We start from the raw sequence: 24,485 nt of genomic DNA, 5'->3' as shown, positions 1-24,485 counted from the left end.
ACTCGGGGTAGACAGGGAGAGCCCAGAGCGAGCGAGCGAGAGAGACACATACACACACAGACAGTGGGGCCTGAGGGAGAGCCAGCTCCCCACACAGCCCGGGGAGAGAGGGATTGAGACCCGGGGGAGTGGGCCGGGTGCTGAGAGGGAGAGAGAGGCCCGGGAAACAGACTAGGAGAGAGACTGAGGGAGAGCCCTCTCCTCACACACAGCCTGGGGAGGAAGAGAGAGAGAGAGCAGCAAAAGTTGCTTGCAGTTTGTGAGTGGGTGGCCTGCAGCAGCTTCCTGAGGGGGATCTCACCCCCTGAGCGTTGTCCCCTTCACCCCCTGAGCGTTGTCCCCTTCACCCCCTGTGCCTTTCCCCCCCTCACCCCCTGTGCCTTGCCCCCTCACCTTTTCCCCCTTACCACCTGAGCCATGACCCCCCCCATCCCCTGAGCCATGACCCCCCCATCCCCTGAGCCATGACCCCCCCCCCACCCCCTGAGCCTTGACCCCCTCTACCCCTGAGGCCTGTGTGGAGGGAGTGGATCTTTCTATTTTAGCTTTGATGGTTTGCCAGAGGCGGAGAGCCCAGGATCCTGGCCTGGCCAGCTTTGGACCCTGAACCCCTCCCCCCTCCACTACCCACTTCACCCCCCCCACCCCCACAGAAGGATGTGAGCTAGGGGGGCAATGTGTGCACCGACTGCCAGGACCACGGGGGAGGCCGCAGCACCGGACTTCTTCCCCACCGTACCTTGAGGTAAGGCTGAGGTTTTGTGTGTGTGTGTTGGATGGTCGATCATGCTCCCTCAGGTCCTGTCACCGACAGCGCCGTCTGTTGGCTTCGCATCCGAAGGATTAACCTGTCTGAGCCGTGGCTCATTGGGCAGCACTCTCTTCACTCTCGTGGGTTCGAGTTGCACTCCAGAGATTTCAGCACATGCTCTAAGACGACACTCCCAGTGCAGTGCTGAGGGAGCACTGCACTGTCTGAGGTGCCATCTTTCGGATGAGATGTTAAAAAGAGGTCCTGTCTGCGCTCTCAAGTGGATGTAAAAGATCCCATAGCCACTATTTAGAAGAGCAGGGGAGCTCTCCCTGGTGTTCTGGCCAATATTAATCTCTCAATCAAAAAAAAATTGGCAGATGGATAATAATGTGGGAAAATGTGAGGTTATCCACTTTGGTAGGAAAAATAAAAAAGCAAATTATTATTTAAATGGGGAGAGATTACAAAATGCTGCGGTACAGAGGAATCTGGGGGTTCTTGTGCATGAAACTCTTTTGAGTTTATCTGTGAAAACATAAAACATTAAACGGTGCCACCCGACCTGGGTGACACTCCAGACATTTACAAGGCCCATTTTTTTTTTCCCCCTTTTTTGTGTTTTTTTTTGTGTTTTTTCTTTTTTTTTTTGTTTTTTTTTTTGGGCACTAAAATCACAATTTTTCCCCAGTGCCCCCTATAAAAGGGAAGGGGACACTAAAAGTTCTTGTGCATGAAATGCAAAAAGTTAGCAGGCAGGTGCAGCAAGTAATCAGGAAGGCAAATGGAATGCTGGCCCTTATTGCAAGGGGGATGGAGTATAAAAGTATAAAACCTGCTCCAACTGTATAGGGCATTGGTAAGACCACACCTGGAATACTGTGTACAGTTCTGGTCTCCTTATTTAAGGAAGGATCATCATAGGCAGCCCCTCGAAATGAGGATGACTTGCTTCCACGCCAAAAAAGAATGAGTTAACAGGTGCTTCGAATGAAGGACCCCGAACTACATCCTCAAGGGTGGAAGATGCCTGTGCGTGGATTTTTTTAACGTGTGGTGGCTGTTGCACACCAGCCACCGCACGGGCTGGACGGAGCTAGGTCTTGGTCCAGTGGCAAGGATTACGCAAGACGACTGGAGACCAGCTCTGCTGCATGGACCTAGTGCGCGCACATATTGCCGTGTGGGTTGGCCCGTGCTGCCCTGGGCCCCTGGCATTGAACTTGCGCCTCCTCTGGGCCTTGATCACATCCCTGCATGATCTCTCGCCGCTCCTTCGCCCCGACTTCGCCACTCCTGCTGTATAGTTCCAACTGTCACGGGACAGAGAGTGGAAAGCACCAGTTCAAACTGTCGCGGGACGGGAGAGTAGAGAGCACCGGTTCCAACTGTCGCGGGACGGGAGAGTGGAGAGCACCGGTTCCAACTGTTGCAGGGGAGAGAGTGGAGAGCACCAGTTCCAACTGTCGCAGGAGGGAGAGGGTGGAAAGCACCAGTTCAGGCTGTCGCAGGACGGGAGAGTGGAAAGCACCAGTTCACACTGTCACAGAAGCATCCAGTCATGCCCCGGTAGCTGCTCCCAAAGGAAGTGGAGTGTGGAAAATTGCACTCCGCTTCCATTGAGGGGTGGTAAGGCCAATTCTGCGGCGGGAGCAGGACTTCCACGCTGGGGGCTAAAATTCCCTGCCCCAGAAGGTTACCGCCCCCAAGATGGGAGCTTGTGCGGGGAGGCAGAGGGAAGATGAGGGGAGACGGGGGATGGAGGGGAGAGTGGTGGCGGTTGGGGGTGGAGAAACCCAGGGCCGGGGATAGGAGGGGCTACATTGCAGCGACGGTCTGGGGGGGGCGAAGTGTGTTGGAGGGGCAGGCCTGGGGGCTCTGTGCCTCGGTGCGGGGAGTGTTCAGAGTGGGATGGACGGGTTGACTGCGCAGATGGCGGTTGGTGGATGTGATGTGGTTGGCGTCGCGGGGGCGTGGCTCCGGGGTGGCCGGGGCTGGGGGCTCGACATCCGGGGGTGTTCGGCATTTGGGAAGGATTCTGACGGGACGGGGCAGGTTGGGTGCGGGGGGAGTGTTCCCGGTGTTGGGAGGGTCTGGAGCCGGGGTGGGGGGGGGGCACGCTCTTGGGATGGCGGGTGGGCTGTTTGGGGCTGGGATTGGGAGAGACTTGAGACTTCTTCACTTGGGGAGTTGTTGGCCTGTGGGGTTCCCTGCCGCGGAGAGTTGTTGATGCCAGTTCGTTGGATGTGTTCGGGAGGGAGTTGGATGTGATCCTTGCGGCTGGGGGGGAGGTGCTGGGTGGGTGATCAGCCATGATCTTGTTGAATGGCGGTGCAGGCTCGAAGGGCCGAATGGCCTACCCCTGCACCTATTTTCTATGTTTCTATACCCTTGCATTGGAGGCAGTTCAGAGAAGGTTCACAAGGTTGATTCTTGAGATGAAGGGGTTATATGAAGAAAGGTTGAGCAGGTTGGGCCTATACTCCTTGGAGTTTAGAAGACTGAAACATATAAGATTCTGAGGGGGATTGACAGGGATGGGGGAATCTAGAACTAGAACGGCAAAGTTTCAGAATAAGGGGTCACCCATTTAAAACAGAAATGAGGAGGAATTTCTTCTTTCAGAGTTGTGAATCTTTGGAATTCTCTACCCCAGAGAGCTGTGGAGGCTGGCTCTTTGAATATATTTAAGGCGGAGATGAACAGATTTTTGAATGATAAGCGAGTCGAGGGTTATGGTGAGCGGGCGGGGAAATGGAGTTGATGCCAGGATCAGATCAGCCATAATATTGAATGGCGGAGCAGACCCGAGGGGCCAAATGGCCTACTCCTGCTCCTATTTCCTATGTTTAATCAACATTACTAAAAAACATTGCCTATCATTGATCTCATTGCTGTTTGTGGGAGCTTGCTGTGCACAAATTAACTGCTGCATTCCCCACATTACAACAGTGACCACACTTCACAACTACTTAATTGGCTGTAAAGCGCTTTGGGTCATCCTGAGATTGTTCTTTCATTTCTATCTTTTTTCTCTTCGCTGATGCTCTTTGATTTTCATCGCTTCACCATTGGCGGCCTGCCTTCAGCTGCCTGGACCCTAAACTCTGGAATTCCAACGTTAAGCCTCTCTAACTCTCTCTCCTCCTTTAAGACGCTCCTTAAAACCTACCTCTTTGACTAAGCTTTTTGACATTTTTCTTAATATCTCCTTATCTAGTTGATAACATTCCTGTGAAATGTGTTGGCATATTTTACTATGTTAAAGGTGCTATATAAGTGCAGGTTGTTGTTTGATCAGCTGCTGTGTGTCTCCAGCCTTGTCAGGTCTTGTTGCAGATTTCCAGTTTGTTTATCATCGCTCTCCTACCCCTGTCTTGTATTTTTGTGGTTCTCGCGACTGGCAATGTGCACACTCCACACCCCATTTTCGCCCAGTGTGGACACTTTACCGGTACAGGTGTGCGCTTTGTTACTTCCAATCCACTTGATGCATTTCAGGGGTTGCTAAATAAGTGCATGAGGGAGAAAGGATATGCTGATAGGGTTAAAAGAAAGAATGACTTGCATTTATATAGTGCCTTTCACGACCTCCGGACATCCCAAAGTGCTTTACATATAATTACAAAGATATCAATAGATTAAAAAAATGGGTAAAACTGTGGTAAATGGGTTTCAATGTAGGCAAATGTGAAGTCATCCACTTTATCCACCTAAAAAGGACAGAACAAGGTACTTTCTAAACAGAGATCTCAGAGGCTTGGGGGTCCAGGTACATAGATCATTAAAATGCCATGAACAGGTACAGAAAGTAATCAAAAAGGTTAATGGAATGCTGGCATTCTAGAGGACTAGTTAAGATGCAGCTACAAAATACTGGTCAGACCACACCTGTGAGCAGTTCTGGGCACCACACCATAGGAATGAAATATTGGTCTTGGAGGGCGTGCAGCGTAGATTTACCAGAATGATACCCGGACTTCAAGAGTTAAGTTATGAAGAGAGATTGCACAAATTAGGATTGTATTTGCTAGAAGGTTAAAGGGTGATCTGATCGAAGTTTTCAAGGTATTAAGGGGAACAGATAAGGTCGACAGAGAGAAACTATTTTCGCTGGTTGGGGAATTCTAGGACTAGCGGCACAGTTTAAAAATGAGAGCCAGACCTTTCAGGAGTGAAATTCGAAAACATTTCTACACATATAGTATGGTAGAAGTTTGGAACTCTCTTCCGCAAACAGCAATTGATGCTAGATCAATTGCTAATTTTAAATTGGAGATTGATAACTTTTTGTAAACCAAAGATATTAAGGGATATGTGCTAAAGGTGGGTATATGGAGTTAGGTCGCAGATCAGCTATGATTTCATTGAATGGCGGAACAGGCTCGAGGAGCTGAATGGGTTACTCCTGTTCTTGTGTTCCTACTCGTCGAGTTGTGATCTGCAATTCATTGCTGAAAGGATGGTGGAAGCAGATTCAATAATAGCTTTCAAAAGGGTAAATTGGATAAATATGTGAAAAGGAGAACATTGCAGGGTTATGGGGAAAGAGCAGAGGGTGTGGGAATAATTAGTTTGCTCTTTCAAAGAGCCGGCACCATGGGCTGAATGACGACCTCCTCTGCTGTACGATTCTAAAAAAGAGTGGCTTTAGTTTCTCTGCTGATTCATAGGTTTGTTGGCATTACTGTTGCATATGTAACCACCAGCAAGGAATAGAATTGGGAACTTGGTAGTCTATTTACTGGATATTTTCAGCCTTCAGATAAAGCCTTTCAATTAACCTGAGCTTGTTCTCCCCCTGTACATTTGCCTTTGATCACTGGTTGCAGGTTGCTTTTCTTAGTTCCCTATCTGAATCTGACTCCAGATTCCTTCCTGACCTCTGAATTGCAATCAAAATTTGGCATATACTGTATATATCCAATCCCCTTTTGAAAGTTTACTAATGAATCTGCTTCAGGTACGTTCCAGATCACAACAACGCGCTGCGTAAAAAGATTCTCTTCATCTGCCCCTTTGGTTCTTTTGCCAGTTATCTTAAATCTGCATCCTTGCCAGTGGAAACATTTTCTTATTTAACCGATCATGATTTTGACTTCCCCTGTTAAATCTCCCCTTAACCTTCTCTGTTCTAAATAGAACAATCCCAGCTTTTCCAGTTCCTCCACATAACTGATGTTCTTACTGAATGTTGTAATCCCAGATCTTTATTGAATCAAAACAAGAGAATTAGTTTTTTTTTTGCTCTTACAAGCATGTGAAATTATGGCCAGGTAACAGGCGGCTTTTTGTACTTGTACACTTCTCTACAGGCCTTCAGCATATGTAGAGTTCCACTGCAACTGTTTCATGTCCTATAGCAGGGAAGCTTGCATTGGTAGTGTTTCCGAACCTGCATCAACTTGAGCATGGCGCCTGTTCTTGGAGTGCTGACTGGTACCAGTGTATGCCCACTTGTGTTTCTTGACCCATTGCAAGTCGGGACTGCAGTCATGTACAACCTTCTTTGTGTATTTGTTTACTTGGTAAATGCTGCATGATAGCAGTTAGGGGCCCTGGTTATGGACTGGACAATTACTTGGTGTATAACTTGTAGTTACTGTCAGCAGTATGGAGAGTTATTATTCAGTCTGATTTATCACCTTCAATAATTTAATTGCATTTCATCCATGTTCAGTGTCCTCCTCTTCCCCTTATAATGTGCTCTGATACATTAGTCTGTATGAGAAATGTAAGTTGTTTGAACTACCCAGTACATATGGTGCTGTAAATGGTGAAATCATTGTTATGGAAATTGGGTAAAGTTCGCACAGTTAGAAGTAGAATGTTAAATGATGTGTTCGTGACGATATCACATAATATCTTGTACTTCAACATTGATATGACACATTTTGAGCGTTACATAGAATGTTTCAGTAGTATATTTGGAACTGCAACATGATTCTTTAAAAGAATCAGAATTTCACAGGCCAATTTTTTTTAAAGTTTGTTTCGTTCTACTTATGAAGTGATCCTCATTAGACTTTTAAAAAGGAGGCAAACAAAAAGCAGAAAACTATAGACCAGTTAGCCTAATATCTGTTGTTGGGAAAATGCTGGAGTCCATTATTAAGGCAGCAGTAGCGGGACATTTGGAAAAGCATAATTCAATTAAGCAGAGACAGCATGGTTTTATGAAAGGGAAATCATGTTTGACAGTTCTTTGAAGATGTTAACGAGCAGGGTGGATAAGGAGGAACCAATGGATGTGGTGTATTTCGATTTCCAGAAGGCGTTCGATAAGGTGCCACGTAAAAGGTTACTGGATGCCACATGGATGAACTTCAACAATTGTCTGGAGTAAAATAAAACTGGGAAGGTGGCTCAACCGTGGCTAACAAGGGAAATTAAGGACAGTGTTAAATCCAAGGAAGAGGCATATAAATTGGCCAGAAAAAGCAGCAAACCTGAGGACTGGGAGAAATTTAAAATTCAGCAGAGGAGGACAAAGGGTTTAATTAGGAGGGGGGAAATAGAGTATGAGAGGAAGCTTGCTGGGAACATAAAAACTGACTGCAAAAGCTTCTATAGATATGTGAAGAGAAAAAGATTAGTGAAGTAGGTCCCTTGCAGTCAGAATCAGGTGAATTTATAATGGGGAACAAAGAAATGGCAGACCAATTGAACAAATACTTTGGTTCTGTCTTCATGAAGGAAGACACAAATAACCTTCCGGAAATACTAGTGGACCGAAGGTCTAGTGGGAAGGAGGAACTGAAGGAAATCCTTATTAGTCAGGAAATTGTGTTGGGGAAATTGATGGGATTGAAAGCCGATAAATCCCCAGGGCCTGATAGTCTGCATCCCAGAGTACTTAAGGAAGTGGCCCTAGAAATAGTGGATGCATTGGTGATCATTTTCTAACCGTCTGTTGACTCTGGATCAGTTCCTATGGACTGGAGGGTAGCTAATGTAACACCACTTTTTAAAAAAGGAGGGAGAGAGAGAAAACTGGTAATTATAGACCGGTTAGCCTGACATGAGTAGTGGGGAAAATGTTGGAATCAATTATTAAAGATGAAATAGCAGCGCATTTGGAAAGCAGTGACAGGATCGGTCCAAGTCAGCATGAATTTATGAAAGGGAAATCATGCTTGACAAATCTTCTAGAATTATTTGAGGATGTAAGTCGTAGAGTGGATAAGGGAGAACCAGTGGATGTGGTGTATTTGGACTTTCAAAGGGCTTTTGACAAGGTCCCACATAAGAGATTGGTGTGCAAAATTAAAGCACATGGTACTGGGGTAATGTATTGATGTGGATAGAGAACCTGTTGGCAGAGAGGAAGCAGAGAGTCGGAATAAACGGGTCCTTTTCAGAATGGCAGGCAATGACTCGTGGCGTGCCACAGGGCTCAGTGTTGGGACCCCAGCTATTTACAATATACATTAATGATTTAGATGAAGGAATTGAGTGTAATATCTCCAAGTTTGCAGATGACACTATGCTGCGTGGCACTGTGAGGAGGATGCTAAGGCTTCAGGGTGACTTTGACAGGCTAGGTGAGTGGGCAAATGCATGGCAGATGCAGTATAATGTGGATAAATGTGAGGTTATCCACTTTGGTGGCAAAAACATGAAGGCAGAATATTATCTGAACGGCGGCAGATTAGGAAAAGGGGAAGTGCAATGAGACCTGGGTGTCATGGTACATCAGTCATTGAAGGTTGGCATGCAGGTGCAGCAAGCGGTGACGAAGGCAAATGGCATGTTGGCCTTCATAGCTAGGGGATTTGAGTATAGGAGCAGGGAGGTCTTGCTGCAGCTGTACAGGGCCTTGGTGAGGCCTCACCTGGAATATTGTGTTCGGTTTTGGTCTCCTAATCTGAGGAAGGACGTTTTTGATATTGAGGGAGTGCAGCGAAGGTTCACCAGACTGATACCCGGGATGGCAGGACTGACATCTGAGGAGAGACTGGATCGACTGGGCCTGTATTCACTGGAGTTTAGAAGAATGAGTTGGGATCTCATAGAAACATATAAAATTCTGACGGGACTGGACAGGTTAGATGCGGGAAGAATGTTCCTGATGTTGGGGGAGTCCAGAACCAGGAGTCACAGTCTAAGGATAAGGAGTAAGCCATTCGGGACCGAGATGAGGAGAAACTTCTTCACTCAGAGAGTTGTTAATCTGTGGAATTCTTTTCCGCAGAGAGTTGTTGATGCCAGTTCGTTAGATATATTCAAGAGGGAGTTGGATATGGCCCTTGCGGCTAAGGGGATCAAGGGGTATGGAGAGCAAACAGGAAAGAGGTACTGAGCTGAATGATCAGCCATGATCTTATTAAACAGTGGTGCAGACTCGAAGGGCCGAATGGGCACCTCCTGCACCTATTTTCTATGTTTCTATGCACAATAGAAGAGTTCACGGGGTTGGAGGTAATATATTAGCATGGATAGAGGATTGGCTAATGAACAGAAAACAGAGAGTCGGGATAAATGGATCATTTTCCGGTTGGCAAACAGTAACTAGTGGGGTACCGCAGGGAACGGTGCTGGGGCCTCAACTATTTACAATCTATATTAATGACTTGGATGAAGGGACCAAGTGTAATGTTGCCAAGTTTGTTGTTGATAGAAAGATGTGTGGGAAAGCAAATTGTGAGAAGACACAAAAAATCTGCAAAGGGATATTGGCAGGCTAAGTGAGTGGACCAAAATTTGGCAGATGGAGTATAATTTGGGAGAATGTGAGGTTATCCACTTTGGCAGAAAAATAGAAAAGCAAATTATAACTTTTATATGGAGAAAAATTGCAAAGTGCCGCAGTACAGAGGGACCTGGAGGTCCTTGTGCATGAAACACAAATAGTTAGTATGCAGGTACAGCAAGTAATCAGGAAGGTACATGGAATGTTGGCCTTTATTGCAAGGGGGATAGAGTAAAAAAACAGAGAAGCTCTGATACAACTGTACAGGGTATTGATGAGGCCACACCTGGGAGTACAGCTCATAGTTTTGGTCTCCCTATTTAAGGAAGGATATACTTGCATTGGAGGTTGTTCAGAGAAGGTTCACTAGGTTGATTCCGGAGATGAGGGGGTTGACTTATGAAGATAGGTTGGGCCTATACTCATTGGAGTTCAGAAGAATGAGAGGTGATAACGAAACATAAGATAATGAGGGGGCTCGACAAGGTGGGTGCAGAGAGTATATTTCCACTCATAGGGGAAACTAAAGCTGGAGAACACAGTCTCAGAATAAGGGGCCGCCCATTTAAAACTGAGATGAGGAGGAATTTCTTCTCTGAGGATTGTAAATCTGTGGAATTCTCTGCCCCAGAGAGCTGTGAAGGCTGGGTCATTGAATATATTTAAGGCAAAGATAGACAGATTTTTGAGTGATAAGGGAATAAAGGGTTATGGGGAGCGGGCAGGGATGTGGAGCCGAGTCCATGACCAGATCAGCCATGATCTTATTAAATGGCAGAGCAGGCTTGAGAGGCCAGGTAGCCAACTCCTGATCCTATTTCTTATGTAGACAATGGGTTCCTTTGGATGTGTGCTAAATCGGATGTACGTTCATTAGAAGCCATGCAGAAATTTATCTTGTTAGTTCAGTTACTTTAACTCGACTTTAGACAGTGACTTTTTAATCCGAACACTGGCTGTTTTTCCAATGAGGCACATCAGATGCCAGACATGAAAGCATGCCAATTGGCCATAAAGTACCGATCCTAGTAAGGATCCATATATTTAGTCTGGAATGTGCAATTAAATCCTACCTGCTGGAGAGTTGATCCATTCATTGTACAGCCAGGCTCCAGAGCTCTCAGTGCTAACGCTACTGCTTTCAGAAAGGAAGCAGAGCTCGCCTTCTTGGATTAGAAGTACTCACGGATCTCATTGTCCAGTTCAGATAGGAAGGGGTGAGGCCACGAGGATGAGAATTTTAAAATCAAGGTGTTGGTGGACAAGTTCCCCTAATTTCTTCTTGGAGTGCGTGGCCTTTGCCCCACCCAAAGATCTCCTGACCTCGCCCATCCTCCCCCGGGCTCCTGACCTCCTCCCCTACCCCACACTGAGCTCCTGACTTCGGTTCCCCGAGCTCCTGACCCCTCTCGCCCCACCGAGCTCCTGACCCCTCTCGCCGCCCCGAGCTCCTGACCCCTCTCGCCGCCCCGAGCTCCTGACCCCTCTCGCCGCCCCGAGCTCCTGACCCCTCTCGCCGCCCCGAGCTCCTGACCCCTCTCGCCCCCCCGAGCTCCTGACCCCTCTCGCCCCACCGAGCTCCTGACCCCTCTCGCCGCCCCGAGCTCCTGACCCCACTCGCCCCCCCGAGCTCCTGACCCCTCTCGCCGCCCCGAGCTCCTGACCCCTCTCGCTGCCCCGAGCTCCTGACCCCTCTCGCCGCCCCGAGCTCCTGACCCCTCTCGCCCCCCCGAGCTCCTGACCCCTCTCGCCCCCCCGAGCTCCTGACCCCTCTCGCCCCCCCGAGCTCCTGCCCCCCCGAGCTCCTGACCCCTCTCGCCCCCCCGAGCTCCTGACCCCTCTCGCCCCCCCGAGCTCCTGACCCCTCTCGCCCCCCCGAGCTCCTGCCCCCCCGAGCTCCTGACCCCTCTCGCCCCCCCGAGCTCCTGACCCCTCTCGCCCCCCCGAGCTCCTGACCCCTCTCGCCCCCCCGAGCTCCTGACCCCTCTCGCCCCCCCGAGCTCCTGACCCCTCTCGCCCCCCCGAGCTCCTGCCCCCCCGAGCTCCTGACCCCTCTCGCCCCCCCGAGCTCCTGACCCCTCTCGCCCCCCCGAGCTCCTGACCCCTCTCGCCCCCCCGAGCTCCTGACCCCTCTCGCCCCCCCGAGCTCCTGACCCCTCTCGCCCCCCCGAGCTCCTGACCCCTCTCGCCCCCCCGAGCTCCTGACCCCTCTCGCCCCCCCGAGCTCCTGACCCCTCTCGCCCCCCCGAGCTCCTGACCCCTCTCGCCCCCCCGAGCTCCTGACCCCTCTCGCCCCCCCGAGCTCCTGACCCCTCTCGCCCCCCCGAGCTCCTGACCCCTCTCGCCCCCCCGAGCTCCTGACCCCTCTCGCCCCCCCGAGCTCCTGACCCCTCTCGCCCCCCCGAGCTCCTGACCCCTCTCGCCCCCCCGAGCTCCTGACCCCTCTCGCCCCCCCGAGCTCCTGACCCCTCTCGCCCCCCCGAGCTCCTGACCCCTCTCGCCCCCCCGAGCTCCTGACCCCTCTCGCCCCCCCGAGCTCCTGACCCCTCTCGCCCCCCCGAGCTCCTGACCCCTCTCGCCCCCCCGAGCTCCTGACCCCTCTCGCCCCCCCGAGCTCCTGACCCCTCTCGCCCCCCCGAGCTCCTGACCCCTCTCGCCCCCCCGAGCTCCTGACCCCTCTCGCCCCCCCGAGCTCCTGACCCCTCTCGCCCCCCCGAGCTCCTGACCCCTCTCGCCCCCCCGAGCTCCTGACCCCTCTCGCCCCCCCGAGCTCCTGACCCCTCTCGCCCCCCCGAGCTCCTGACCCCTCTCGCCCCCCCGAGCTCCTGACCCCTCTCGCCCCCCCGAGCTCCTGACCCCTCTCGCCCCCCCGAGCTCCTGACCCCTCTCGCCCCCCCGAGCTCCTGACCCCTCTCGCCCCCCCGAGCTCCTGACCCCTCTCGCCCCCCCGAGCTCCTGACCCCTCTCGCCCCCCCGAGCTCCTGACCCCTCTCGCCCCCCCGAGCTCCTGACCCCTCTCGCCCCCCCGAGCTCCTGACCCCTCTCGCCCCCCCGAGCTCCTGACCCCTCTCGCCCCCCCGAGCTCCTGACCCCTCTCGCCCCCCCGAGCTCCTGACCCCTCTCGCCCCCCCGAGCTCCTGACCCCTCTCGCCCCCCCGAGCTCCTGACCCCTCTCGCCCCCCCGAGCTCCTGACCCCTCTCGCCCCCCCGAGCTCCTGACCCCTCTCGCCCCCCCGAGCTCCTGACCCCTCTCGCCCCCCCGAGCTCCTGACCCCTCTCGCCCCCCCGAGCTCCTGACCCCTCTCGCCCCCCCGAGCTCCTGACCCCTCTCGCCCCCCCGAGCTCCTGACCCCTCTCGCCCCCCCGAGCTCCTGACCCCTCTCGCCCCCCCGAGCTCCTGACCCCTCTCGCCCCCCCGAGCTCCTGACCCCTCTCGCCCCCCCGAGCTCCTGACCCCTCTCGCCCCCCCGAGCTCCTGACCCCTCTCGCCCCCCCGAGCTCCTGACCCCTCTCGCCCCCCCGAGCTCCTGACCCCTCTCGCCCCCCCGAGCTCCTGACCCCTCTCGCCCCCCCGAGCTCCTGACCCCTCTCGCCCCCCCGAGCTCCTGACCCCTCTCGCCCCCCCGAGCTCCTGACCCCTCTCGCCCCCCCGAGCTCCTGACCCCTCTCGCCCCCCCGAGCTCCTGACCCCTCTCGCCCCCCCGAGCTCCTGACCCCTCTCGCCCCCCCGAGCTCCTGACCCCTCTCGCCCCCCCGAGCTCCTGACCCCTCTCGCCCCCCCGAGCTCCTGACCCCTCTCGCCCCCCCGAGCTCCTGACCCCTCTCGCCCCCCCGAGCTCCTGACCCCTCTCGCCCCCCCGAGCTCCTGACCCCTCTCGCCCCCCCGAGCTCCTGACCCCTCTCGCCCCCCCGAGCTCCTGACCCCTCTCGCCCCCCCGAGCTCCTGACCCCTCTCGCCCCCCCGAGCTCCTGACCCCTCTCGCCCCCCCGAGCTCCTGACCCCTCTCGCCCCCCCGAGCTCCTGACCCCTCTCGCCCCCCCGAGCTCCTGACCCCTCTCGCCCCCCCGAGCTCCTGACCCCTCTCGCCCCCCCGAGCTCCTGACCCCTCTCGCCCCCCCGAGCTCCTGACCCCTCTCGCCCCCCCGAGCTCCTGACCCCTCTCGCCCCCCCGAGCTCCTGACCCCTCTCGCCCCCCCGAGCTCCTGACCCCTCTCGCCCCCCCGAGCTCCTGACCCCTCTCGCCCCCCCGAGCTCCTGACCCCTCTCGCCCCCCCGAGCTCCTGACCCCTCTCGCCCCCCCGAGCTCCTGACCCCTCTCGCCCCCCCGAGCTCCTGACCCCTCTCGCCCCCCCGAGCTCCTGACCCCTCTCGCCCCCCCGAGCTCCTGACCCCTCTCGCCCCCCCGAGCTCCTGACCCCTCTCGCCCCCCCGAGCTCCTGACCCCTCTCGCCCCCCCGAGCTCCTGACCCCTCTCGCCCCCCCGAGCTCCTGACCCCTCTCGCCCCCCCGAGCTCCTGACCCCTCTCGCCCCCCCGAGCTCCTGACCCCTCTCGCCCCCCCGAGCTCCTGACCCCTCTCGCCCCCCCGAGCTCCTGACCCCTCTCGCCCCCCCGAGCTCCTGACCCCTCTCGCCCCCCCGAGCTCCTGACCCCTCTCGCCCCCCCGAGCTCCTGACCCCTCTCGCCCCCCCGAGCTCCTGACCCCTCTCGCCCCCCCGAGCTCCTGACCCCTCTCGCCCCCCCGAGCTCCTGACCCCTCTCGCCCCCCCGAGCTCCTGACCCCTCTCGCCCCCCCGAGCTCCTGACCCCTCTCGCCCCCCCGAGCTCCTGACCCCTCTCGCCCCCCCGAGCTCCTGACCCCTCTCGCCCCCCCGAGCTCCTGACCCCTCTCGCCCCCCCGAGCTCCTGACCCCTCTCGCCCCCCCGAGCTCCTGACCCCTCTCGCCCCCCCGAGCTCCTGACCCCTCTCGCCCCCCCGAGCTCCTGACCCCTCTCGCCCCCCCGAGCTCCTGACCCCTCTCGCCCCCCCGAGCTCCTGACCCCTCTCGCCCCCCCGAGCTCCTGACCCCTCTCGCCCCCCCGAGCTCCTGACCCCTCTCGCCCCCCCGAGCTCCTGACCCCTCTCGCCCCCCCGAGCTCCTGACCCCTCTCGCCCCCCCGAGCTCCTGACCCCTCTCGCCCCCCGAGCTCCTGACCCCTCTCGCCCCCCCGAGCTCCTGACCCCTCTCGCCCCCCCGAGCTCCTGACCCCTCTCGCCCCCCCGAGCTCCTGACCCCTCTCGCCCCCCCGAGCTCCTGACCCCTCTCGCCCCCCCGAGCTCCTGACCCCTCTCGCCCCCCCGAGCTCCTGACCCCTCTCGCCCCCCCGAGCTCCTGACCCCTCTCGCCCCCCCGAGCTCCTGACCCCTCTCGCCCCCCCGAGCTCCTGACCCCTCTCGCCCCCCCGAGCTCCTGACCCCTCTCGCCCCCCCGAGCTCCTGACCCCTCTCGCCCCCCCGAGCTCCTGACCCCTCTCGCCCCCCCGAGCTCCTGACCCCTCTCGCCCCCCCGAGCTCCTGACCCCTCTCGCCCCCCCGAGCTCCTGACCCCTCTCGCCCCCCCGAGCTCCTGACCCCTCTCGCCCCCCCGAGCTCCTGACCCCTCTCGCCCCCCCGAGCTCCTGACCCCTCTCGCCCCCCCAGCTCCTGACCCCTCGCCCCCCCGAGCTCCTGACCCCTCTCGCCCCCCCGAGCTCCTGACCCCTCTCGCCCCCCCGAGCTCCTGACCCCTCTCGCCCCCCGAGCTCCTGACCCCTCTCGCCCCCCCGAGCTCCTGACCCCTCTCGCCCCCCCGAGCTCCTGACCCCTCTCGCCCCCCCGAGCTCCTGACCCCTCTCGCCCCCCCGAGCTCCTGACCCCTCTCGCCCCCCCGAGCTCCTGACCCCTCTCGCCCCCCCGAGCTCCTGACCCCTCTCGCCCCCCCGAGCTCCTGACCCCTCTCGCCCCCCCGAGCTCCTGACCCCTCTCGCCCCCCCGAGCTCCTGACCCCTCTCGCCCCCCCGAGCTCCTGACCCCTCTCGCCCCCCCGAGCTCCTGACCCCTCTCGCCCCCCCGAGCTCCTGACCCCTCTCGCCCCCCCGAGCTCCTGACCCCTCTCGCCCCCCCGAGCTCCTGACCCCTCTCGCCCCCCCGAGCTCCTGACCCCTCTCGCCCCCCCGAGCTCCTGACCCCTCTCGCCCCCCCGAGCTCCTGACCCCTCTCGCCCCCCCGAGCTCCTGACCCCTCTCGCCCCCCCGAGCTCCTGACCCCTCTCGCCCCCCCGAGCTCCTGACCCCTCTCGCCCCCCCGAGCTCCTGACCCCTCTCGCCCCCCGAGCTCCTGACCCCTCTCGCCCCCCCGAGCTCCTGACCCCTCTCGCCCCCCCGAGCTCCTGACCCCTCTCGCCCCCCCGAGCTCCTGACCCCTCTCGCCCCCCCGAGCTCCTGACCCCTCTCGCCCCCCCGAGCTCCTGACCCCTCTCGCCCCCCCGAGCTCCTGACCCCTCTCGCCCCCCCGAGCTCCTGACCCCTCTCGCCCCCCCGAGCTCCTGACCCCTCTCGCCCCCCCGAGCTCCTGACCCCTCTCGCCCCCCCGAGCTCCTGACCCCTCCTCGCCCCCCGAGCTCCTGACCCCTCTCGCCCCCCCGAGCTCCTGACCCCTCTCGCCCCCCCGAGCTCCTGACCCCTCTCGCCCCCCCGAGCTCCTGACCCCTCTCGCCCCCCCGAGCTCCTGACCCCTCTCGCCCCCCCGAGCTCCTGACCCCTCTCGCCCCCCCGAGCTCCTGACCCCTCTCGCCCCCCCGAGCTCCTGACCCCTCTCGCCCCCCCGAGCTCCTGACCCCTCTCGCCCCCCCGAGCTCCTGACCCCTCTCGCCCCCCCGAGCTCCTGACCCCTCTCGCCCCCCCGAGCTCCTGACCCCTCTCGCCCCCCCGAGCTCCTGACCCCTCTCGCCCCCCCGAGCTCCTGACCCCTCTCGCCCCCCCGAGCTCCTGACCCCTCTCGCCCCCCCGAGCTCCTGACCCCTCTCGCCCCCCGAGCTCCTGACCCCTCTCGCCCCCCCGAGCTCCTGACCCCTCTCGCCCCCCCGAGCTCCTGACCCCTCTCGCCCCCCGAGCTCCTGACCCCTCTCGCCCCCCCGAGCTCCTGACCCCTCTCGCCCCCCCGAGCTCCTGACCCCTCTCGCCCCCCCGAGCTCCTGACCCCTCTCGCCCCCCCGAGCTCCTGACCCCTCTCGCCCCCCCGAGCTCCTGACCCCTCTCGCCCCCCCGAGCTCCTGACCCCTCTCGCCCCCCCGAGCTCCTGACCCCTCTCGCCCCCCCGAGCTCCTGACCCCTCTCGCCCCCCCGAGCTCCTGACCCCTCTCGCCCCCCCGAGCTCCTGACCCCTCTCGCCCCCCCGAGCTCCTGACCCCTCTCGCCCCCCCGAGCTCCTGACCCCTCTCGCCCCCCCGAGCTCCTGACCCCTCTCGCCCCCCCGAGCTCCTGACCCCTCTCGCCCCCCCGAGCTCCTGACCCCTCTCGCCCCCCCGAGCTCCTGACCCCTCTCGCCCCCCCGAGCTCCTGACCCCTCTCGCCCCCCCGAGCTCCTGACCCCTCTCGCCCCCCCGAGCTCCTGACCCCTCTCGCCCCCCGAGCTCCTGACCCCTCTCGCCCCCCCGAGCTCCTGACCCCTCTCGCCCCCCGAGCTCCTGACCCTCTCGCCCCCCCGAGCTCCTGACCCCTCTCGCCCCCCGAGCTCCTGACCCCCTCTCGCCCCCCCGAGCTCCTGACCCCTCTCGCCCCCCCGAGCTCCTGACCCCTCTCGCCCCCCCGAGCTCCTGACCCCTCTCGCCCCCCCGAGCTCCTGACCCCTCTCGCCCCCCCGAGCTCCTGACCCTCTCGCCCCCCCGAGCTCCTGACCCCTCTCGCCCCCCGAGCTCCTGACCCCTCTCGCCCCCCCGAGCTCCTGACCCCTCTCGCCCCCCCGAGCTCCTGACCCCTCTCGCCCCCCCGAGCTCCTGACCCCTCTCGCCCCCCCGAGCTCCTGACCCCTCTCGCCCCCCCGAGCTCCTGACCCCTCTCGCCCCCCCGAGCTCCTGACCCCTCTCGCCCCCCCGAGCTCCTGACCCCTCTCGCCCCCCCGAGCTCCTGACCCCTCTCGCCCCCCCGAGCTCCTGACCCTCTCGCCCCCCGAGCTCCTGACCCCTCTCCCCCCCCCGAGCTCCTGACCCCTCCCGCCCCCCCGAGCTCCTGACCCCTCCCGCCCCCCCGAGCTCCTGACCCCTCCCGCCCCCCCGAGCTCCTGACCCCTCCCGCCCCCCCGAGCTCCTGACCCCTCCCCCCCCCCGAGCTCCTGGCCCCTCCCGCCCCCCCGAGCTCCTGGCCCCTCTCGCCCCCCCGAGCTCCTGGCCCCTCTCGCCCCCCCGAGCTCCTGGCCCCTCTCGCCCCCCCGAGCTCCTGGCCCCTCTCGCCCCCCCGAGCTCCTGGCCCCTCTCGCCCCCCCGAGCTCCTGGCCCCTCTCGCCCCCCCGAGCTCCTGGCCCCTCTCGCCCCCCCGAGCTCCTGGCCCCTCTCGCCCCCCCGAGCTCCTGGCCCCTCTCGCCCCCCCGAGCTCCTGACCCCTCTCGCCCCCCCGAGCTCCTGACCCCTCTCGCCCCCCCGAGCTCCTGACCCCTCTCGCCCCCCCATCCTGAAATCCCCCCCCCCCCCCCCCTCCGCAGCTCCTGACCGCTTTCCCCCTCACCCCACCACCACAAGCTCCTGACCTTTGCCCCGGGCTCGTGACCTGTCCCCCCCCCCCCGGACTTGTGACCCGGTCCGCCGCCCCCCCCCAGGCTCGTGACCCAGCCCATCCCCCCGGGCTCGTGACCGTGCCTGGCTCCCCGCCCGCCGCCCCACACTCCTGACTCCCACCCCCCATGTCCAACAAGCTCCTGACATCCTGTCCCCCCCCACCCCCAACTCCCTGACCTGACCGACCCCCCCCCCCCCCCGCGAGCTTCTGACCTTCTGCCCCTGACCGCTTCTCCCAGCCATAGAGCATCTGACCTCTTTTTTTTTTTCCATCCCCCCACCAGAGCCACTGATCTCCCTTCCCCATCCCACCCATGATTTCTGATTTTGCTCCTTAACAGGCTCAGTCTAATTTTAAGGCTGTACCCCCTTGTTCTGCACTCCCCCACCAGAGGGGTTAGTTCAGTATTTCTGCGCTTAGATGTGCATGCACTGCATCCTGAAGTTGTGGTCAGTGCGCCGTTATTATCCACCCCAAATTCTGGCCCCATGTGTTTATTTTTGGTTTATTCCTTTATGTTCAGCAGGAAAGTTAATGCTGACCCACAATTATTCACGAAATCAGATTAAAATGAATAAATTTACGATATTCGATCTGGTCTTTCAGTGGTTGGCCATGGGGAGACCCCTGGTTATGATCTAAATGTTGGGCGTTTTTAATGATTGCAACATTTGTTTGCTAAAACCAGAGAAGTTAATGATTAAGTGTTGCTTCTGTAACATTCGATAAATATCTCTTGTACTTGCTGTTTCTGTGCTTGATGCTGTGTCCCAAAATCAGCTATCAAATGACAACTTCCACTCCTGTCGCCAACTTCTCCAAACAGCTGGAGAGCTGTACAGCAAGGGTGGAGCATACTCATTATCACAACAGCTTGAATTTATATAATGTAGTAAAACGGCCCAAGACACTTCACAGGAGCGATTATCAAACAAAATGTTACCCTGAGCCACGGAAAAAGATATTAGGACAGGTGACCAAACACTGACCAAAGTAGTAGGTTTTAAGGATCGTCTTAAAGGAGAAGCGATTACTAGAGAGCTGGAGAGATTTAGATGGTGAATTCCAGGACTTGGGGCTTGGGCAGGTGAAGGCACGGCTGCCAATGGTGAAACGATGAAAATTGGGGATGCTCAAGAGACCAGAATTAGAGCAGCGCAGAGATCTCGGAGAGTTGTAGGACTGTTAAGAGGCTATAGAGAGAAAGGGACATGGAGAAGTTTGAAAACTAGGATGAGAATTTTAAAATTGAGACATTGGCAGCCTGGGAGCCAATCTAGGTCAGCGTGCACAGGGTAGTAGGCAAAGATCCCTCTAAGCTGCGTGGCTGAGTAGTCGTGCAGCTGTTTGCCGGTCTTGGACCGATTTTCCAACGTTAAATTTGGTGCATGTATGAAACTGAAAGGGCCATGTAGAAAAATTAAGGGTAACATTGATGATGGTTGAACGAGACTTGGTGCGAGTTAGGATATGGCAGCAGAGATTTAGATGAGTTCAAGCTAACGGAGGTTGGAAGGTGGGAGGCCGGTCAGGAGAGCATTGGAACAAAGGCCTTCGACTCTTGTCAACCATAAGAGATTATGAAATGTCCTTCTCTGCGCTGCTCCAATTCTGGTCTTCTCAAATGTCCTTCTCAAATGTCCTCAGAAATTTGTCACCATTCTCCGCCTGCTTCACGACGACATGCAAGACGTGACTCTTACCAATGGATCCACCACAGACCCAATACAAATACAGACTGGGGTCAAGCATCGCACCTCGCTACTCTCAATCTTCCTCACTGCAATGCTTCATCTCACTGTTAACAAGCTGGTGTGGAGTTAATCTACAGGATAAGCAGGAAATTGTTCCACCTCCGACACCGCCAGTTCAGATCCAAGATTGTTCCAACCTCTGTCATTGAATTACAATATGCAGATGACGCTTGCGTTTTTGCACACTCAGAGTCCGAACTCCAAACCATCGTTGACACGTTCACTGAAGCGTATGAGTGTCTGGGCCTTACATTAAACATCAGTAAGACTATGGGCTCAGTTTTCCCCAAGCCCGTTTTCTGGTGTATTGCCGGAGTTATGCTGGGTTTTCTAAGCCAGAAATGCACCAGAAATATTTTGCCAAACTTTCCCCAATGCATAATTCAAATTTGGCGCCGCGCAGTATGTTCAGTCTCCTCAGTGGGTGGAGCATGGACCTGTGCCAAAAAGATCGGGTTGCCATGGTAACCAGGGATGCAATGCGAGCTGAGGCTACAAAGTGAAACATACAGCCAGCTCCCAACACATTAAAACATATTGCACCAACTTAAAAACACATTAAAATATATTGCATCAACTTAAAAACACATTAAAATATATTGCAGTAACTTACCTCCAATTATTAAAGACGGTCCCGCACCCTGCCCCTAGCCCAGACCGAAGGGCTTGCCGGTCCACTCCCCTGACCGACCCTGGCCCCGAGTGCCCTCCCAGTCCTTCTCCCCGCTCCTAGCCCAGGCCGAAAGGCTTGCCGGTCCGCTACCCCTCCCCTATTCCAGGCCAAATGGCCTCCTCCCTCCCAGTCCCCGCACCTAACTACACCCGAAAGGCTTCCCCCTCACACCCCTTTCCACCCCCACCTTTCTCTCTGTCTCTCTCTCGCTCTCTCCCCTTCTCTCTTACTTTTCCTGTTGCTGTTTTCCGGGCATCTGCTGCACTTATCCACACCGATTTCCTTACTTGTGCTGATTTCTTTACCTTTCCGTAAGGTTTATCTGCAGAGGCCACATACGCTGGCCGAAGCAAAACTGGAGTAACTCTCAGCTGGCCAAACTTGCCTAAATGGCCAGAATTGGTGCGGGTGGCAGGTTACGCCCCTTTGTCTGGAAAAAAAAGTACCTAAAAAAATCGTAACTAACTGAGTTACGTTGGTGCAAATTGATTGGGGAAACTGGATTTTTAACTTAGGCCAAAAAATGCAGCCTGCTCCAAAAAAACGTGCAAGTCACTGGGGAAAATTGAGCCTAAAGGTTCTCTACCAACCTGTTCCCGTCACACAGTACTGCTCCCCAATTATCAAGATCCATGACAAGACCTTGGACAATGTGGACCACTTCCCATACCTTGGGAGCCTACTATCAGCAAGGACAGACATTGATGACGAAGTCCTACACCGCCTTCAGTGTGCCAGTGCAGCCTTCGGACCCCTGAGGAAAAAAGTGTTCGAAGACTAAATCTGGCACGAAGTTATGGTCTACAGAGCACTGGTGATACCCGCCCTCCTATATGCTTCAGAGACATGGACTATCTACAGTAGGCACCTCAAAGCACTGGAAAAGTACCACCACCACTGCCTCCGCAAAATCCTGCAAATTCATTGGCAGGATAGGCACACCAACATCAGCGTTCTCTCTCAGGCCAATAGCTCCAGCATCGAGGCACTGACCACGCTTGATCAGCTTCGATGGGTGGGTCACATTGTTCGCATGTCCGATACTAGACTCCCGAAACAAACATGGCAGGCGAGCCCCAGGAGGGCAGAGAAAACACTTCAAGGACACCCTCAAAGCCTCCTTGAAAAAATGTAGCATCCCCACTGACTCTTGGGAATCCTTGGCCTAAGATAGCGCAAAGTGGAGGGGAAGCATCCGAGAAGGCGCCGAACACTTCGAGTCTCTTTGCTGGGAGCGCGCAGAAGCAAAGTACAAACAGCGGAAAGAGCATACGACAAATCAAGCACCTCACCCACCCATCCCTCCAACCACCATCTGCCCCACCTGTGACAGAGACTGTAGATCCCTCATTGGTCACATCAGTCACCTTAGAATTCATTTTAGTGTGGAAGCAAGTCATCCTCGACTCCGGGGGACTGCCTAAGAAGAGGTAACAAAGGCATTTTCACAATAATGGCCCAGAATTTGCTGGAGTGGGACATCTTGCTGCGTGTACGTTAGACTATTTCCCTTGTCCTTCAGCTCAATGATTTTGCAGTGCATCTTGCTGGAAATGCAGTGAGGACGACAGGACCAACAGTCTATCTGCTTAAGCCGTGAGATTTAAGGATTGAGAAAGAAACAGGAATGGCGGAAAAGGAAATAGGGTGAATTAGAATCAAATAAGGTACAGAAATAGAAATAAAGAAAGATTAGATTAAAAGAGACAAAGGAAAAATAAATTTTTTTTTTATAAAATCTGAAAAAAAACAATTTACTACATGTTTCCACAGTTTCAATTGTTCTTTTTTAGGGCTGGAGGGGTTGAGTGGCATTGCAGGAATATAAATCTCATCATTAAAAGGGTCCTTACTCTGTTTAGTACCAGCCCTAATACCCAGCAGCAAAATGCCCAGCAACTTGTGGCGATTCACAATTCACGTAAAATCTCTTCCTCGTCACAGGTTGCTGGCTGATTTACACCTCACTAACAGTGAGCGCCATTAAACTTGCTGTTGTTTTTCTAACAAATTCTGGCCCATAGTGTTTGGGCTGCAGGCTTTCAGGTAACTGCCACTTGGTTTGGGTGGAGGAGGCATTGTCTGGTTACTTGTGCCCAACACCATCCAGTAACTCACTCAAGTGATCATTTTACATTTGTGAGTCTTGGCGGTGAATGTTGGCAGGGTGCATTGCAGACAAGCCTGACATCCTTGAATCCCAGCCTTGTATTTTTAATGGACTGCCCTAGTTAGATTTTATATTGCTGTGCCATTAATTTATATATTTTTAAATCTATTTGTTGCAGTAGAAGGTCGTGGAGGGGAGTCTACAGTCACAATGCCAGAAATGACAGAAAATCAGACACCTATGCATAGGACTCACAGGCAAGTGTGGAGCAATTTTTTGAAAACAGATTGTTTTTGAATTTTTTCCTAATACAAAGGATGCATTTGCATGCACCAAGAATCCAGAGCAAACTGTGTCTCCTTGTGTCCTGGCCCTCATATCGTACCTCTTTAGAGCCACTGTTAAATATCCATCATCCCCTTCCCAAATGACCATACCCTCAAATGTTTCTTCAGTTTCATTACATCAATTAGTTGGAGTATGCTCACTTCCAACCTACCTTAACCCATTAGGATCTATTCTAAAACTGTTCTAAATGTTATTTTGTGGAGTGGGCACAACTGCATGCTCAGTATTCAGGAGTGCGTGTAACTCTTGGGAAATCGAGCAATATGGGGATCAGGCAGGAAAGTGGACTTGAGGTCGAAGATCAGCCATGATATTGAATGACGGAGCAGGCTCGAAGGGTTTTACTCCTAATTCTTATGTGCACTTGAACATACTTGTCTATCCAAAATATAGGTTGTTTGCATCGTGTAAAAATGATGCACTGTAACTGCGAGTTAATGGTGTTAGTATATGGATGGTGCTTTAACACGTGGAGACGATATACCTATTGTATTAGATTATTGAAGTGTAACATCTAAATGGCATCCTGCCCACAATTCAAGTGTAACATTCCATAAAGCTTCAACTGCTGCAAACAGAAATGCCCTAATATCACAGCACTTCAAAATGAATGGTGCTGCTTTTATGTGGCTGCAGTATGTATGATCTACAGTATTATTTTGACAGCATCTCCTTCCTCCACCCTGCCTCTACTGAAAAGGGCAAGAACAACACAGGTTAGATGCGGGAAGAATGTTCCTGATGTTGGGGAAGTCCAGAACAAGGGGACATAGTTTAAGGATAAGGTGTAAGCCATTTAGGACTAGATGAGGAGGAACTTCTTCACTCAGAGAGTTGTTAACCTGTAGAATTCCCTACTGCAAAGAGTTGTTGATGCCAGATCATTGGATATAGTTAGATATGATCCTTGAGGCTAAAGGGATCAAGGGGTATGGAGAGAAAGCAGGAACGAGGGTACTGAAGGAATGATCAGCCATGATCTTATTGAATAGTGGTGCAGGCTCGAAGGGCCGGATGGCCTACTCCTGCACCTATTTTTTATGTTTCTATGTAAGAGAGGGCGACAAAGAAGAACAGGGCGACTACATTCAACGTCACAGGAAGGTAGGGATGTGATTGGTGAGTGTTTTTCTCTCTTCTTGCTTTAAATTAAGGGCCTGAAATTAGGGGCCGGGTTTAATAACTTAAAAACTAAATCTAATTAATTAAATACATTAGAGATGGCATGCAAATGATGTGTTACTGCTGCAACATGTGGAAGCTGGTGGACGCCGTTGAGGCCCACGGCGACCACATCTGTAGCAAGTGCCTGCAGCTCGAGGAACTTCGGCTCCGTATTGATGAGCTGGAATACGAGCTGCAGACAGTAT

At 55.7% G+C, this 24,485-nt stretch overlaps 1 protein-coding gene across 2 annotated transcripts in view; it reads left to right on the top strand.

Annotated features, from left to right (window-relative positions):
* The first annotated feature begins 494 nt into the window (after positions 1-494).
* The window catches only part of LOC139274977 (basic helix-loop-helix domain-containing protein USF3), a 72,495-nt gene continuing 48,504 nt past the window's right edge, over positions 495-24,485 (top strand). Inside the window, exons 1-2 of one of the 2 annotated variants that reach the window (XM_070891790.1) lie at positions 495-745; positions 22,949-23,024. In XM_070891790.1, the coding sequence (XP_070747891.1) occupies positions 22,978-23,024 (47 nt within the window). In that variant the 5' untranslated portion in view covers positions 495-745; positions 22,949-22,977. Of the gene's footprint in view, positions 746-22,945; positions 23,025-24,485 lie in introns of both variants that reach the window. The other variant, XM_070891789.1, reaches the window with a different exon arrangement.

The sequence above is a fragment of the Pristiophorus japonicus genome, chromosome 10, assembly GCF_044704955.1.
Source record: "Pristiophorus japonicus isolate sPriJap1 chromosome 10, sPriJap1.hap1, whole genome shotgun sequence".
Classification (NCBI taxonomy): domain Eukaryota; kingdom Metazoa; phylum Chordata; class Chondrichthyes; family Pristiophoridae; genus Pristiophorus; species Pristiophorus japonicus.
The sequence above is the reverse complement of the archived record's forward strand: the minus strand, read 5'-3'. Positions and strand labels throughout refer to the sequence as shown.